Here is a 14035-nt window from a genome sequence, read left to right as displayed (position 1 = left end):
TGGTTCCCACAAGTAGCAGTTCTCCAGATTTTTTAAAGGAGTCTTAAAAGCCCAGTGTACCTTACAATTGGCCCTTAATACCATTTAAGCTGTGCAGCTTGAACTGTACATCTGTGGACCTTGATGTCTTGGACAGAGTATACAGAAGCTATGAACAGCTATTTCTCCAGTGTCCTCCTCTAGACATCACAGAAAATAGAGACACATACACCTTGTAAGATGCATCTTCCCCTTAGCCTCCTGATCCCTCTTTTTTTTCTTTCCAGAAAAATATTCCTGCTTTGTCTATACCTTCTCACAGAAATATCATTATCTGAGTAGGACGAATATGGTCTCAGGAAGGGGACTGAAAACATTTCACTTTCCTGATGTGGAAGCCACTGAAGCGGAGGACGGGGTCTGAGCAGTGTGCCTGTTCTAAAGGCAGAGTAGACAAATCTGGAATAGAATATACAATAAATACACACCTGGAAACAAGGACTCAAACAGATCACAGCATTCTGGTATTGCAGAAGAAAAGGACACAGTCCTGGACTTTTAAGGCCCTTTCCAAAAATCAGAGCCACTGCTTTCCACTCAAGGTGGGGCAAAGCAATAACCCACCAGGACAGCACTCTTCTCCTAGAAAAAGAAACTTCCAGTTTGGTGGTCCACTGGGGACATCTATCCTGGTTCTAACACACACTGCGTTGTTCAAATCTAGATGATTTATCTGGGTACCCATGGAACTGAGGAGCCTCAGTCTGAGTCAGAAGTTCTCAACTAGGGTGCCACAGCACCCTTCTGAAGGGTGAGGTGGAACCAGTGCCGATGCTGCTGTGGCCAGGTGAAACTACCCTGTGTGGTTCTGTTTCCAGGTACCTGCAGAGCTCAATGAAGAAGCAGCTGCTTTGTAAGCCTAATATAGACAGGCAGGAGTACCCAGTTCCGAGTCCAGCTCCACAGGCACCTCCTGGAAACAGTAGCATGTGAGATAATTCCTTAGAGTAGTGGAGGCACAGCAGGTTGGAGATAAAGTTAGCAAGCCGAGACATCAGAACAGTGGTTCTCAACCAGGGTGCTGTCAAATTCAGAAAAGTTACGGAGGGGTGCCCCGATTCTAAAACGGTTGAGAACTACTACTCTAAGCAGAAAGAGCAAACAGAGAATGTTTCTGAAATCACACAATACTGTAGCTAAGTACAAGAATACTGACATCTCAATATTTATAGTCAATTTAAAATTCATACAGAGGGAGCCAGGGGTGTTTAGCACTGGTAAAATTATGGCATTTATTCCAGTGCATAAATATATATTTAGGTAACAAAAGGAAACAAATGAACAACAATGCAAAATACATCTGATGTACATTGTGATGAAAGGCTAAGTGGGCTGAATTCTAGCCTGCAGTTCCAGTGGGGAGCATGGGGAGGGAAGGAGAAGGAGAAGGGGCTTTGCTCTAAATAGTTCTAGTAGATAGTTCCATAAGTAGGACACCTATATGCCCTTTTAATCCCAGGCAGATGGCAGTCGAGCCTATCAATAAGGCCCAGAGACTACTCCCTGATTGGTTCCCCATAATTTTGTTTCATGGTACTGGGCAAGTATTGTTCCCAGTTTATTACTATAGTTTTGTAACTGTTTTATGGCTAGTGTGGCTGACTGGGCCCAAGAAGAAATAGGGAGCCTGAGAGAGCTGGGGACAGAGAAGACCCCAGGGTGGACGGATGATACCCTTCCCCTTCAAAAGCTCCCCCTAAGGTGACCAAAAAGAAGGAGCTCTCAGAGGTGGAGGGTGCAATGGATTGCCAGGAAAGCCAGAAACTGAGAAAAGCCAGATCCTAAAGCGTGAAGCCACATTTGGGCTGGTTGCAAGAAGTCCTCTCAGGAAGAGAAGACCAAACAAGGCTGCTTCCTGGGGAGTCCCAAAGAATAGTGTTGCCCTTACGGAGAAGAGGGACATTGATCCTATATAACTTTTGTATACAAAAGTGAGAAGTATGGGGAATAAACAAAATGAACTGGAAGTCACAGCCTGTGAAAAGAGCTATGATTTGACTGGTACCACAAAGACCTGGTGGGACAGCTCTTATGCCTGGAATGGCAACACTGAGAGCTACACTCTCTTTTGGAAGGACAGGGTTGGGAGAAAAGGTGGCGGGGCACTGCCTTGTATATTAAACACCCATACATTTGTTCGCTGGTTCAGGAGGATGGAAGATGACAATAAATCAGGATGTAGTTCGGTGAAGATAAAAGGTGACAGAAAGAGGACTGATATAATGGTAGGGATTTAGTACAGACCACAAAGTCAGGAAGAAGTGGATGAGGCACTCTTCAAGGAGGTGACATAATTATCAAAAAGTTATGGGATGGTACAGATGAGAAACTTCAGTTTTCTAGATATCAGCTGTTCAGCCAAACAAAATGCTGAGCCAGTTCCTAATTTGTGCAGAGGACAACTTTCTGTTCCAGACAACTGAAGGTCCAAATAAGGGACCATCTATCTTGGATCTTGTCCAATAAAGAAAAAATGGTAGAAGATGAGAAGGTGATGGAAAACTTGAGAAGTGGTCATAATGTGACAAAATTCATGATCCTGAGACAAAAAAGAATGAAGTCAACAGAATTAAAATGCTAGATTTTAAAAAGGTGGATTTCAGCTGACTCAAGGAGTTAATAAGCATGATGCCATGGGATAGAAGACTGGGCGCATCTACACATGTACTTTAATATGTAGTAGCCTATTTTACCATGCATAAAAGCCTCACATCAAAAGCCATGCTAATATGCTAATGCAAAGTAAAAATACTGCGTATAGTGTCAATAAAAAATGTGCCTTTTCTACTGTGCACTAGGGCAGCCTAATGTGCATATATTTAGTACCTCACAGACCTACTAAATTTAATGCACAATAGCAGAAGTGCATTACTCTACATTATAGATGTGCCCACTGAGAGATCAAGGTAACCAATAGGGCTGGGAGCTTCTAAAGAAAGGGCACACTGTAGGAAGCCCCACAAAAAACTGTTCTGATACAATGGAAGCACCAGAAGAATAGTAAGAGACCAATGCATTTCCACATGGAGCTTCTAGGATGCCTCATTGTCAAAGGAATTCATATAGGCAATAGAAAAATGGGCTGGTAACCAAGCAAGAACCTGCAGGGACAAAATCAAGGTGGCAAAGAAAAAAAAGGAAGCTGAACTTTGCGGGGGAGATGGAAGACAACAAGAGGAGGTTTTATAACTATGTTGAGCAAGAGAGAAACCAAGGAAGTTGTGGGTCTGCTGTAAACAATAGCCAGGATAAACTTGTAACAAGATGCAAAGTACTCCACGATTACTTTATCTCAGTCTTGAGGAAATATTTAGCTGCAATTTAACAGCTAATAAAGAAGGGGAACAAGCTGAGCCATGAGGTAACAAAAGAAATAGAGCTTTTGATGGGTCTAAATGAATTCAAGTCAGCAGGGCCTGATGAACTTCATCAACATGTTCATTAATGATTTGGATGCTGGCATAGAAAGCTTCTTGAGCAAGTTTGTAAAAGACATGAAATGAAAGGATTGTGAACAGGGAATGGAACCGCAATTCAGAAGGATCTCGACAGCCTGGAAAGCTGGGCTGGAGCTAAAAGGATAAAGTTCAATGCTGACAAATGCAAGGCACTAAAACCTCAGAAAAAATAATCAAAAACCAAAATACAAAATGGGTGACAGATGGCTGGATGGCAGCACTACGGAGAAGGATCTGGGAGTCCTAGTAGATCACAGACTCAGTGAGTCTGCAGTGTGGTGTAGCTAGACAAAAGGCAAAGGTGGTTTTTGGATGTATCACTAGAAGCAATTAGGTGCAACACACAGGACATGATAGTGCCTCTACTTGGCACTGATTAGGCCTCATTTCGAGTACTGTATGCAGCTTTGGGCTCAACATTTTACAAAGTAGGAAGGGAATTAGACAGGGTCTACAGGCAGACAACAAAAACAATAAAGTGCTTAGAAGGCAAGCAAAATGAGAGGTTGAAAGAAGTACGCAGGTTCAGCTTGTAGAAAAGGCACAGAAGAAGGGACATGATAGCAGTCTTTAAATGTCTTAATAGCTGCCATAAAGAAGAGGGAAAGCAACTTCTCTCCTGCTGCAGAGTAGGATGCAGACCAATGGCTTGAAGTTGCAGCGAAGTAGGTTTAGACTAGATATCAGGAAAAAACTTCTTCACTGTTAGAACAGTGAGGCAGTGGAATAAACTGCTAGGGAAGTTGCAGAATTTCTATCACTCAAGATGTTCAAGAAGAGGCTGGATAAGCATTAGTCAGGCATGATCTAGCTATGCCTATGTTCTTCTTTGGGTAGTTCCCTTGCTTCTGAGCTTTGCTGATTGCCACATGGGGCCAGGAAGGACTTTTTTCCCCTTCCTGTTGCTACTCTTGTCAGACAGAGGGAAGGAGAAGTTTTGCCATCCTCAAAAGCACTGGGTGTTGGCTGTAGCCAAGGCTGGGGACTTTGACTGGGGTGTGCCACTCTCCTGCTGGGAATTAAACCCAGAGGTTCCTGGCCATATTTAGGGTCAGAAAGGAATTTTACCCCATGGTCAGATTGGTACGTGCTGTGAGGGTTTTTTGCCTTCCTCTGTTGTAGGACGCATGGTCCTCTTCCTTGCATCTCTCAACCATATTTTAAACAACCTTTGCAGCAGCAGGATGTTGGCCTGCTTTACCCGTGGCAGGCTAAGGTGTTATGGCTTTTCATTGCATCAGAGTCCTGTAGTCTTCTCTGATCTACTCAGCTGTGTTCCTGGAAGTATTGTTGGTGCCTATGTGTACAAGCAGGAAAAGGTAGTGGTACGAAGCATGGATGAGTTCCAGCAGTCATACAGGAACCGACTGCAGTAAATCTCACAGCCATTTATCCATCCCCTTCGAGAACTTGTGGAGGTCAAGAAGTCCTGGATAACTGGAAAAGGGCCAGTATAGTACCCATCTTTAAAAAAAAAAAAAAAAGGAGGAGGAGGATCTGGGAAATTATGGACCAGACACCCTGACCTTGAAATCTGGAAAGATCATGGAGCCAGACCTCAAGGAATCTATTGTGAAATACCTAGAGGAGAATGAGGTGATCAGAAACAAACAGCATGGATTCATCAAGAGCAGGTCATGTCTGACTAACCTGATTTCCTTTTTATAGAGAGACAGGCTCTGTGGATGCAGGGAGGAGTGGATGCGATATACCTTAACTTTTCATTAACAAACTGAGGAAATACATACTACATAAAGTTGGGTGTAGGGTAAATATAACTGCTTGGATCACCATACTCAACAAGTAGTTTTCAATGACTCAGTCTAGTTGGAAGAAGGTATCAAGTGGGGCTCCCCAAGGCGCTGTCCTGGGTCCAGCCTTGTTTAATATCTTCATTAAGTAATTGAACAATGGGATTGAGTGTACACTTAGAAACTCTGTGGAAGATGCTCTGGAAGGTGGGGTATAGAATCCAGAATTACATGGACAGACGAGAGAAATGGTCCTCAATCGACTAGATAAAATTCAGAAAAGACAAGTGCGAAGTCCTGTACTTGGGACAGAAAAACTGCATGCACAAAGACTGGGGAATGACTGCTAGGCTGCACTACTACAGAAAAGGAGAAGGGGTAACGGTAGACCATAAGTTGACTATATAAGCCAACACTGTTCTCTTGTTGCCAAAAAAATCCAACAGCATGCTGGGTTGTATTATCAGGAGTGTCACTTCCAAATCAAGGGAAGTGATTCTTGCATTCTATTCAGCACTGGTGAGACTTCACCTGGAGTCCTGTATTCAGTTTGGGGCTCACAAACAGCTGAATTTTTTTGACTATGAGGGTAATCAAGCACTGGAACAGGCTGCCTAGTAAAACTGTGGAATTTCCATCCCTGGAAAATTTTCAAGAGCAGGTTAGATAGATACTTGGCTGGGATGGGCTAGTTACGGATGATTCTGCCCTGATCAAGGCACTAGACTAGATGACCTTGTGAGATCCCTTCCAGGCCTACCTTCCTATGATCTTATGTTCCCTATCCTCTCTATATTGAGAATGCCTCCTAATTTTGTCTAATTAGCAACTTTCACAGCACACTTGTTACCTCCTCTCTAGTTCAACAGTTTCTATTTCAGCACAATGTCTTCTCATCTATTCTAACCCCCTTTCCAACTGAACTAATAATTTGCTATGTGGCACAATATTATTAATAAAAGTAATATAAATTCCACATTTAAATTTGTACTCCATGTACAGTGCGTTTAAACTGAGCAGTGCCTCACTAATACACAGTGGCCACGTCTATACAAGACACTGACCGCACATTTGTTACTGCATAGTCATTTAGTACTTACGTACCCAAATACTAAATGACTGTGCAGTAGCATTCCCAGTAGCACCCCAGTGACGCTAACTGCACAGTAGCTCGTTACTCCCGTGCAGTTGCATTGCATCATGATTCATGCCAAGCAACACTACTACTTGCACAGTAGTAACAAGCTAATGCACAGTAAGCATCCCACGTTGATGTGGCCACTATGTGAAAACTCAGGGACTTGAATGAAAAACATATGAAGAATTAGTTAGGGCTAAACACAAGAAGATGAACAGATGTTAAAGAACTATCAAGTCTGATCCTACATTTGTTTATACTGGTGAATATCAGGAGTAACTTCACTGAAGTCAAGACATTTTAACTGGTATAAATATGGTACAAGACAGACAAAGATCAGGCCCATGCATCTTGAATAATCCCACCACATCTCTTTCCTGTGAAATTTTTAGATCAATAATGACTCTTACTTGTTCTGTCGTATGACTCATGACATGTATGTGCAATCTCAGCTCCAAGTTGCAAATAGTGCCCAGCCTTATCATCTCTGGAACCATCTGCTCCAAGTGCAAACATTCCCCCAGCAAAGCAGGTGAGGTGGCCCATTTTTCTTTCAAGATGCCCATTTTTCCATTCTCCAATGAACGTTAGTCCTCCATTGGACTTTCTGATAAGATGCTTTTCGATGGCCTAAAAGGAGATTGGGAAAGCCTTCAAGTATTCTTTTTTCCAATTCATATTACCTAACTTATTATGCTTTAAAATTGATATATAATGTTATGTTAAATACAATTTTAAAATAAGAATATTTTTTCTCTTCCCTGACAAGTTTTATTTATAAATGTGCTCTATACTTTAGAAATCAAGGGGTTAAGAGTCACAACATTCCCAAGGCACAGGTTTTGGTAGCACTTGAAGAATTACAGACTTCTCTAAGGAGACCAGTCACTGAAAGGAGATAGACTAGCATCCTCTTGGTCAGTATTAAAGAACATCCCCAGAAAAGAAGAGTGAATCGAAAAATAGTAAAAAGAAGAGTGAATAGAAACTGTGAGATTATTCTTTGTAAAAACACTAAGAACCCAGGAGATAGCCCATAATATCTTGGACCTATGGCTTGGATGGAGACCGTTTATGTTGACAGGCCCAAATTAAGACCCTTCCCTACAAAAATGTGTTAGTAGTGCTAGTGGAATATTTTCTGGTGTTAATTTGGATACTTTGACATTATGTGAATAGTCTCTGGTACCAGAATCCACTCATCATGGTGGTTGCACAGACAGAGGTGCAGAACTTTGCTGTGACACAGAGATTATGGGCAGGAGCAATAGCATGGCATGGCAGAGTCTGAAGATAACAGAATCAAAACTATATCCTGATCTTGTTTTAGCTTTCTGATAATTCCAGGACTCATTGGGTTTGCAGGGAATGGTAACAGAAGCTCCAAATCGCAGAACCCCAGGGAGGGAGGCACACATCTGGGGGTGATCAGAGTCCCTAAACCAGTCACAGAAATGGTAGAAATACTTTTGGCTCAACCTGGTATTGAACAGATGCAGAAAAGACAGACTCCTTGTAGAATACCATCTGTATTACTGTCTAGCCATGATTGTTAGCAAGCTTACCAACAGTCATTATTGTAACAAAGTATTTTCTTCAATAAATTATTCATATTATGCTGAAAATCTGAGACTGATATTATACATTAAACATGTACACTATTCTTGTGCCATTGTTCAGCTTGTGCCATTCTGCAAATTAGGGGCAGAATGTGCTATGCCATTACTAAGAAGCCTGAGAACATACTATGCCTCCCTCAAGATACTTCAAAGATTAACAGACAACTAATGAAACTGTGTTCTAAAAGGACATGTAAGTGGTGACTGGATTCATCATAGTGAACCACCGAAACATTCACTCACAATTTTTAAAGAAACTTGTAATGAATGCCCTGACACTTCACAAGAAGTACTATCCTCCCCTGACAGGACCCTGAAGAATAAGATTAAACCATAAATCAAACTAGCATAGGACAAGTGACACATACAAGCATCAGGAGATGAAAGACTTCACCTTAATTTTCTAAATCAGGGGTGTCAAACTCATCTGGCCTCATAGGCTGGATAAGTAGTGGGGGCCTGGGGCACCCTCCCCCCTTCCCTATGCTGGATCCACTCCACCATGTTCAGGACCCGGCAAGAAGAGGACCAGGATCCTGGCACCTGGCTGCCACCATGGGAACAAGCCACAGTGACAAGCTTCTTTCTGTGGTGCTGCTGGGACTGCAGCACTGCTGTTCTTTTCCAGGTGCTTGGCAGCCAAAGCAGTGAGAATCATGGCACTGGAGCCCCAGCAGCATCACAGCATCTTCCTGTGGATGCAGCCAAGCATCTGAGTGAGAGCTACAGCACTGAAGCCAAAGCACCACCACAGCTTCTTTCTGCAGCTGCAGCCAAGCACCCAGAAGAGAGCAGCAGTGCCAGAGCCCCAGCAGCACTGTTGCTTCTTCCCATGATGGCAGCCAAGCTCCTGGGTGACAGCTGCAGCACTGGAGCTCCAGCAGCACTGTGGAGAAAACCCAACATTATGAACACTTGGTTACCACTGTGGAAACAAGCCAGAGGACAGGCTTTTTCCTGCAGTGCTGCTGGAGCTCCAGCACCGTAGCTCTCACCAAGGTGCTTGGCTGCAGCTGTGGGAACAAGCTACCACGTTGCTCCAGCTCCAACACCATGGGTCCCATTCAGGAGCTTGGCTGCTGCTGTAAAAAGATCCCACATTGCAATCATAGCCAGGGCAAAAGTCTGTGGGCCAGATGACCCAGCTCTGAGAGCCATGATTGACATCCCTGTTCCAAGTCACAGCATTTTGAAGTTGGTGTTTTTACTATAATAATCCAAGCCAAATGGATTTTACAACAGTATTCTTTTAAAGCTACAAGAGGAAAGGCTTCATGGTTGATAATGTTTACTCGCTTCCTTATACAACTAAATTACTTCCCTTCATATACATAATAGAACAGTTAAATTCTTGTGCTTTCCTGGTTATTCTAAACCAGGGGTCACCAACCAGTTGATCTCGATTTGCCTAAATGATTGTGGAGCCTCTGACAGTTGATCTCAGTCTGTCAGAGGCCCTACAAATCAGGAGCAGCAGGACACACTGGCTGGGCTAAGCAACGCCCCATGCCGCCTGGGCCAGGCTGGGTGAGTGGGGTCAGAGTCCAGGTGGCTTGTCCAGGAGTCAGGGGGAGCCGGACGGGGGCAGAGCAGTAGATCCTGGGGTGCTCTTTACTTACAAAATGTGATCTTCACCATCTTCACTGTTCTAAGCAGTTTCTGAAGTGACTATTTCATTCTACAGAAGGAGTACATTGTAATTACCTCAATTGCATCGTCATACATTTTCCTTGCCTCGGTGTCCCTCTTGTCTGACATCAGCCAAGCTTTCAATAAATATTCATAAAAACTGTCTCCCAGCCCACCCACAGATGTGTGATCTGTAACAGAGAAAGGAAGGATAAACAGTTAAACATTTTAATGCAATATCACCTTGCATTTGTTGAGAGAAATTCCATACTTTGTTTAAATCCTGAACATTTTTAAACTATCATTAGTTTAATCTATTCCAGCACAGCATGTAATAATCATTTCCTGTCCAAACTTTCTTTTCATATTCTAAGAATGTCTCCCCACAAAAAAACCCCCAAAAAACAACACACTCTTCCTACTATGTATGCTTAATATTAATCACATGGCAAAATTCACTTACTGAAGTCACTCCTCCCACGTCACAGATTTAATTGAAACAACATTTGGCTCTATTACACAAGACATTTTTTCTTGGCAGTTCTTCAATAAATAAAAATGGATAATAATAAAGAAATCTTTGATTCAGTGTACAAGATGCAATTAGAACATATGGCTGGATAAACTGCCACAGACCATATGGAATCTGGACTTTCCACAAGATTTCATTTCACACAGAATAGTTATTTACAGAGCAGAGAAAATGTGACAATATATTCTCTAATTCTTTCATAATTAGAAAGGAGGCAATTTTTGTAGTGTAAACTGCAAGCCTTGTTCATTCGCTTGTACACTTAGCTGTGCTTCTTGCCCATTATTAGGATAGAGACGGATGTAATAACTGAATCGTTCCAAAATGTCAGTCATTAGGAATGGTTCATAATTGTGTGAAATGCTGTGGCTCCAATACAAGGGGGTAGTAGTGAGCACTCTGTCCCACATGCCTCACAGTGATTGAGTGCGGGGGGGGGGGGGGGGGGGAGGATGAGAGGGGGCAAATGCTTTGAGAGTCCTGGGGGTATCTGACCTGTGGCTGCGAATTTGTTATTTTTCTGCCTTCCTTGTTTCCTAAACATGATTTCAATAAATTTCAATAGCTTGCCAATGACCAATCTGCAGTATGCTCCCCTGACTGGGGGGGTGGGAAATATGGGAGTATCGGGGAAAGGAGTACTTAGACCCACACTTTTTAGTTCCCAATGAGTTGGAAGGGAGTTAGCTGGTTAGAAAAAGGTTGTTAGCTGAGTTGAAAAGACAGCTCTTCTTGAACAAGCAGTGGAAGGGAACACACAAATATAACAAAAAGTACCAACAAAAGGAAAAGGCTGGGCTGTAGAGTTCTGACCAAATATCAGAGTGGCCAGCTGCAGCAGTGCATGTGAGATGGGATGGAGAAGAGAAGCAATGCAGTGCAAGATACATGGAGGACTGACAAGACCCATGGCAAAGCATGCTTGGTATCTACACATCACTGTGAACCAGTTCACAGTAAGCTTCTTCAAAATAGTACTCAATTTTCTAGGCATACTTTTAAATCATTGCAGACCACTTTAAATGGGTTTAACAGGCTTGTATGCCTGATCACTTCAAGTTTAAATCATATTTAAACCATACTATTATATGTGCCCATACCATTAGACCAACAAAAAATAGATCTCCTAAAATAAATACATCCTTGTCACTGTGACTTGTTACAAGAGCTGCTTCACATCAGAAGCCACATTCATCATGAATATATTGGTCATATGCACTTAGGGTTGCCAAACCTAATACTTTCTTTAAAACTGATAATCTGCAAACTTTTTACCAAGCTTTCTTACTGACGTATATTTTACAGAATGTGAAGGTAAAATCCTTCTTTTAGGCCCCAGACAAGAGCTAGGCTCAAATTTAGGGATTTAACATGAACCATAGTAAAAAAAAAAAAAAAAAAAAGTTAAATTTGTAGATTATCAGTTAAAAAAAATTCTTCGGTTTGCAACCCTGCTTGGCTGCAGCAATAGCTTTACACCATGCTGCCTGTACTGCATGGATCCCCAACTCCCCCCTATACCCTGATGCCCTGACCATATCACTTTCCCCTCAGCACAATGCCACAAGCCTTACTCCCACCAGCTCCCCACAACTTCCTGATACAGACCCCCGAAGGACTACTGGTTGCCTATCTACAACCTCGCAGTGTTACAGCCAGCCCACAGGATGTAACAGCAGCACATGGCTTTGGGGTTGGGAGGGAGGGCTATGTGGCTACTAAGCCCTGAGAGAATGTTCCCTGCATGCAGGGTGCTGCACTTCTGCTTAGACACTAGGTGGCACTGTTCTTCTCTGTCTGTCCTTCAACATTCAGGCTTGTTCAGAGACGGAAAGTCAGTCAAGCTCCCAGTTGCTTAGGGTTTTTTTGTTTGCTTGTTTGTTTTGTAACAAACTTTACAGATAGATGTCTTTAGCCCACCGTCCCCAACTTTTTTTTTTTTTAAATGACTGTAAAATGTATGCTCCCCAATATGCAATCCTGATATGCACTTGCAAGCAAAAAGTACAGGCATCTGGAGACAACCACCTTCTGCCACAATCACCAGGGTCAGTAAGCTTCAACCGCAGGCCCCTGCTAGAGTGTCAAGACCTTGAAGAGGGAAGGAAGCATCACACCCAGACATCCAACTCATAACTGCGATATCAGCTGCTGCCCCCTAGCCACCCTGATAAAGGCAGCTGCTTTCCCAACCCCTATGATCTCTTTAAACCAAAAAGGCCCTTAGTGTCTACCATTCCTCAAAATTACCAGCTGACTCTCAACGGTGGTAACTCAGACCAGAACCCCTCCAAGTATTTAGGCTTCCTGTAGATTGGGAAAATGGTGCTTCTGTGATAAAAGTACAGAGATGCATCCACTGCCAGTTTTGTACAGCTTACTACAAAACATTTTTCAGTAATTTAAGATGGTCTTTTTGCCCTTCCTCAATGGAACAAAAAAAAGAGAAGCTTTTGGGGTCTGGACAGCAAAAGGAACAGAGGAGCCCCAGGCAGTCTTCCTATTCTACTCCTACTTCCTGTGTGCTAGTGGTTCTACTTCTTTTGCTACCCTGGGTCTCCACTGCCTTACTTCCATTGACCCTTCTTAGTGGGTCACTGAAAACAAGGAGGACAGGCAGAAAAAGGTCTCTAGACTCCCTTTCACACACCTGGCTGATAAAAGTGAAAGTCAATGCTTTATTTCAAGGGTAGGCAACATTTTTTGGCCACAGTGCCAAAAAACCCACAATGTCTACCTTGGAAGGTGCCAGAGTACTGGCATGCCAGAAAAACAAAATTGGGAGGGGGGGGTGGCAATACATGGCAGGGCGCACTGCATATTAGTATATTTAATCATCATAAATGTTGCCTTTGCTGTTGTGTTTTTTGTTAAGCATGTTGCAGTGAGTGAGAGAGAGAAGTAAGAGAAAGAGTAGAGCGAAAAAGAGAAAGAGAGAGAGAAGAAAGGAGAGCAGAATGAGAACCAGGCACATGGAAAACGATATACGCACGCACGCGTGCACAGAACCACATGTGCACAAACAGAGAACCAGAACAGACACATGCACTCACACATCCAGAACCAGACATGTGTGCACACAGAACCAGATGCATGGGTGCACAGAACTGGGCTCCTAGGCCACTGGACAAAGTCCGACCCAACAATGCCTTGGGCCTGCCAGAGCCCCTGGGCTTCCCTGGGGAGCCAGCCAGCCAAGACCCCGGCTCAGAGCCTGCCCATCAGCCCAACCACCTACCCACTCCACACAACTAAGCCCACAAAGGTACAGTGCTCTTGGCCAGCCTCGACCTAGTAGCGTGGCTGAGCCAATGCTGGGCTTGGAGCAGGTGGGAATCAGGCAGGCTCAGCTGCAAGCCCAGTTGCAAGCAGCCCGGGCTCTGTAGTTGGCAGCAGCTACTCAGAGCTGGGGCTGGCTGCAGCTGGGAGTCTGTGAACAGCTACATGTGAGCCTCGGAACAGACAGTTGGGGGGGGCCTGAGGCAGCACAACCTTGGCCCTTCCCCAGCTACCAGCACAGCTGATGACTGGGCTCCAGAGCCTGGAGCAGCTGCTTGTAGCCTGCCTAGGCTCTAGGCCATTTCAGCAAGCAGAAGGCAGGCTGCAAACAGCTGTGCCAGGCTCCACAGCTCCAGCATCACCTCCATGCTGGCAGTGACTGCACACACACCTCGGAGCTGACAGTGGGGATAGGACCTGGCCCTGAGGCAGCACAGCCCTCCTGCTGTCCACTCTGAGGTGCACGTGCAGTCACTGCCAGCATGGAGCTGATGCCAGAGCTGTAGAGCCCATACAGCTGTTTGCAGCTGCCCAGAGCCTAAGCTAGCTACAAACAGCTGTGCTGGGCTCCAGAGCCCCACCATCACCAC

General features: G+C 43.9%; 1 protein-coding gene across 1 annotated transcript in view; it reads right to left on the bottom strand.

Moving 5' to 3' along the window:
- MAN1A2 (mannosidase alpha class 1A member 2) overlaps nucleotides 1-14035 on the bottom strand; it is a 179282-nt gene that overhangs the window by 32201 nt on the left and 133046 nt on the right. The window contains exons 9-10 of the mRNA XM_090053566.1: nucleotides 9710-9825; nucleotides 6797-7016 (exon numbers count right to left, since the gene is read on the bottom strand). Of these exons, the coding sequence (XP_089909692.1) occupies nucleotides 6797-7016; nucleotides 9710-9825 (336 nt within the window). The remainder of the gene's footprint in view (nucleotides 1-6796; nucleotides 7017-9709; nucleotides 9826-14035) is intronic.

The sequence above is a fragment of the Crocodylus siamensis genome, chromosome 1, assembly GCF_052110815.1.
Source record: "Crocodylus siamensis isolate JL-2025a chromosome 1, ASM5211081v1, whole genome shotgun sequence".
NCBI lineage: Eukaryota > Metazoa > Chordata > Crocodylia > Crocodylidae > Crocodylus > Crocodylus siamensis.
Note: the sequence above shows the minus strand (reverse complement) of the source record. Positions and strands in the feature narration are given on the sequence as shown.